Here is a 2,523-nt window from a genome sequence, read left to right as displayed (position 1 = left end):
ATGCCAGTGATCCAAGATGCTGTCCAGTGTGTTTTCTACTCCTGACACCCTGCTCTTCCCATCTTTTCTGCAGATCTCCCTGGTGAGCCAAGAGCCTGTGCTGTTCGCCCGCTCTATTGCAGATAATATTTCTTATGGCTTAACTTCAGCCTCCTTTGAGTCAGTGGTTCAAGCTGCCCAGAAGGCCAATGCACACACCTTCATCACGGAGCTGCAAGATGGTTACCACACAGGTACCCAAATCTCCCCATCGTGACACCACCCTGAGGCTGTGACTGGCAGATGGACCTGTTGGCAGCTCTTAATCTTGATTTTGGCCCTTTCCTCTCTCTCCCTTGTCCCAACAGAGGCAGGGGAGAAAGGAGCCCAGCTCTCAGGTGGCCAGAAGCAGAGAGTGGCAATTGCCAGGGCTTTGATCCGAACACCTCCCATCCTAATCCTGGATGAAGCCACGAGCGCGTTGGATGCCGAGAGCGAACATGCGGTGAGTGGGTGCCTTGGGTGTTTGGGCCAAAGAGACAACCTGGCTTTGGAGGAAAAACTGTAGGTTCAGTTTGCTGCCTGTGGACAAGCTTAATCTTGACGTGGTGCAATCAGAGGGTTGAGTAAGATGCTAATTCCTTAGCAGAAATTGCTTCCAACACTGCTGTAGTCACCAAGAAGGGAATAATCCCATGCTTGCTGCAGCCAGTGCCTGACAAACCTGATGAGATAGGGATCTCTGCTGGTTTTGGAAGTGTGGGAAGTGTTAATTGGCATGCAGAGACTGTGCAGCCTTTTAGGACAGGATACAGAGGAAGACCCTAAAAATGGGACTGCAGCAGGGAGAGTAGGACTGCCTGAGCTCACATCCTAGCTGAGGCTCCAAGGAACCCACACCTGCAGGAAAGGCCCTGAGCTTCCTGTGAATCAAGCCAGTTTATCTGGCTGGGATGTGATGACCAAACAGCTCGACCAGTAGGAGTTTGGCCTCAGGTCTGCAACGACATAAGGGAGAGCCTGTTCAGGGCTGAGATGTGAGGCTGTGTCTCCTGGAGGACGAGTGCTGCTGGTCCACAGTGTGGGGCAATGTGAGTGTCTGACCTTGGAGCAGCTCACTGGCTCACAGGTCCTCAGCCACGTGTGTGGTTCCTCCTGCCAGCCCAGGGCTGGTTTTGCCTAGCCAGAGGTGTCAATGTGACATGTTCCTGGTGGCCACCTGCCTGATTTTAGACCTTATTGTTGTTGTCTCTTGGCTGGAAAACAATTCTCAGCTTTCCCTCGATACACTCAGAAAGTAGCCCCATTTTTCTGAGCAGCTGCATTTGCCAGGTATAGGTTTCCTGCAGTCCATGCCAACACCACACGGCCTCCAAATCGGGAGCCCAGTTCTAACAAGAACCCAAATTGCAGGATCAGACCTGTGTGCACCTGGCTGGACTGAGAAGCTCTTTCGGGCTGCAGCTGGGATGGACATGCTGGTGCTGGTAGTGCTGCAGGGAATCTTGTCCTATGCATAGCCAGAGGAGAACAAATCTCCTGTCCAGAGGTTTCTGAACACAGCCCACAAAGCTGCTGTTCTCCCTTCTGGAGCGGAGCCGGTGCCGCTCGGGCGCTAACGCCTTTTCTTCCCGCAGATTCAGCAGGCGATTTACGGCGACTTGCAGAACCACACGGTGCTTGTCATAGCTCACAGGCTGAGCACTGTGGAGAGGGCACACAACATCATTGTGCTGGACAAGGGCCGCGTGGTGCAGCAGGGCTCGCACAAGGAGCTGATGGAAGAAGGAGGCCTTTATTCCAAGCTGGTCCAGAGACAGATCCTGGGGCTGGAGGGGGGCGGCACGGACAGTCGCCAAGCTGCAGCCCGAGGGGATTCAGCCAAGGCTCCTGGAGGGCTGGAGGAAGAGTTCAGGATAGACCATTCCCTGCCAGCCGTGGGACAGGACGATTACGGCACGGCTCACAAGTGAGGGCGGCGTGGGGACGCTCGTTGGGACGTTGAGGTGGTTCCTGCGCCGCCTGTTCGCTCACCCCGCGCGTCACACACCTCTGCACACCCCAACACACACTCTAGAGCTTCCTGCAGTACAGCCCAGCAGGCAAATGCCAGCTGGGAATACAGGATTTATTCAAGGGAATTGGGTCTTTAGCAATTCTCAGCGTTTCTACTGGGTTTCTTTTCTTACGACCAGTAATTCCTCTCTCTCTCTGTCTCGACTGGGACTTTTCTCCCATTGATATGCATGTGTAACTGCTATTAATTGTAATGGATGTTAAATGCATGCATGGAGGGGAAGGTTGAAAACCCCTTCAGGAATTTCAGAGGGTGGCTTTTGTGGCTGGAAAAACGGTGACTGTAAAACAAGGTCTCCCACTATCAATCTATGGGGCTAATCCAAAATTGGCTGAAGTCTGTAGGGAGTTCCCTTTGGCTTCGGTGAGAACTGGATCACTCCCACGGAGCTGAATGCTGGGAGAGTTTTGCACTGAGTGCCTGCAGGCTCAGGCTCCCAACCATTGCTGCTGAGCTTGTGTCATGTA

General features: G+C 53.5%; 1 protein-coding gene across 1 annotated transcript in view; it reads left to right on the top strand.

Annotated features, from left to right (window-relative positions):
• The window catches only part of LOC103801902 (ATP-binding cassette sub-family B member 9-like), an 11,716-nt gene extending 9,764 nt beyond the window's left edge, over positions 1-1,952 (top strand). The window contains 3 exon segments of the mRNA XM_009074340.1: positions 74-233; positions 348-484; positions 1,617-1,952. Coding sequence (XP_009072588.1) covers positions 74-233; positions 348-484; positions 1,617-1,952 — 633 coding nt within the window.
• Positions 1,953-2,523: the final 571 nt, after the last annotated feature.

Source organism: Acanthisitta chloris, unplaced genomic scaffold (genome assembly GCF_000695815.1).
Source record: "Acanthisitta chloris isolate BGI_N310 unplaced genomic scaffold, ASM69581v1 scaffold8135, whole genome shotgun sequence".
Taxonomy (NCBI): Eukaryota; Metazoa; Chordata; class Aves; order Passeriformes; family Acanthisittidae; genus Acanthisitta; species Acanthisitta chloris.
Note: the sequence above shows the minus strand (reverse complement) of the source record. Positions and strands in the feature narration are given on the sequence as shown.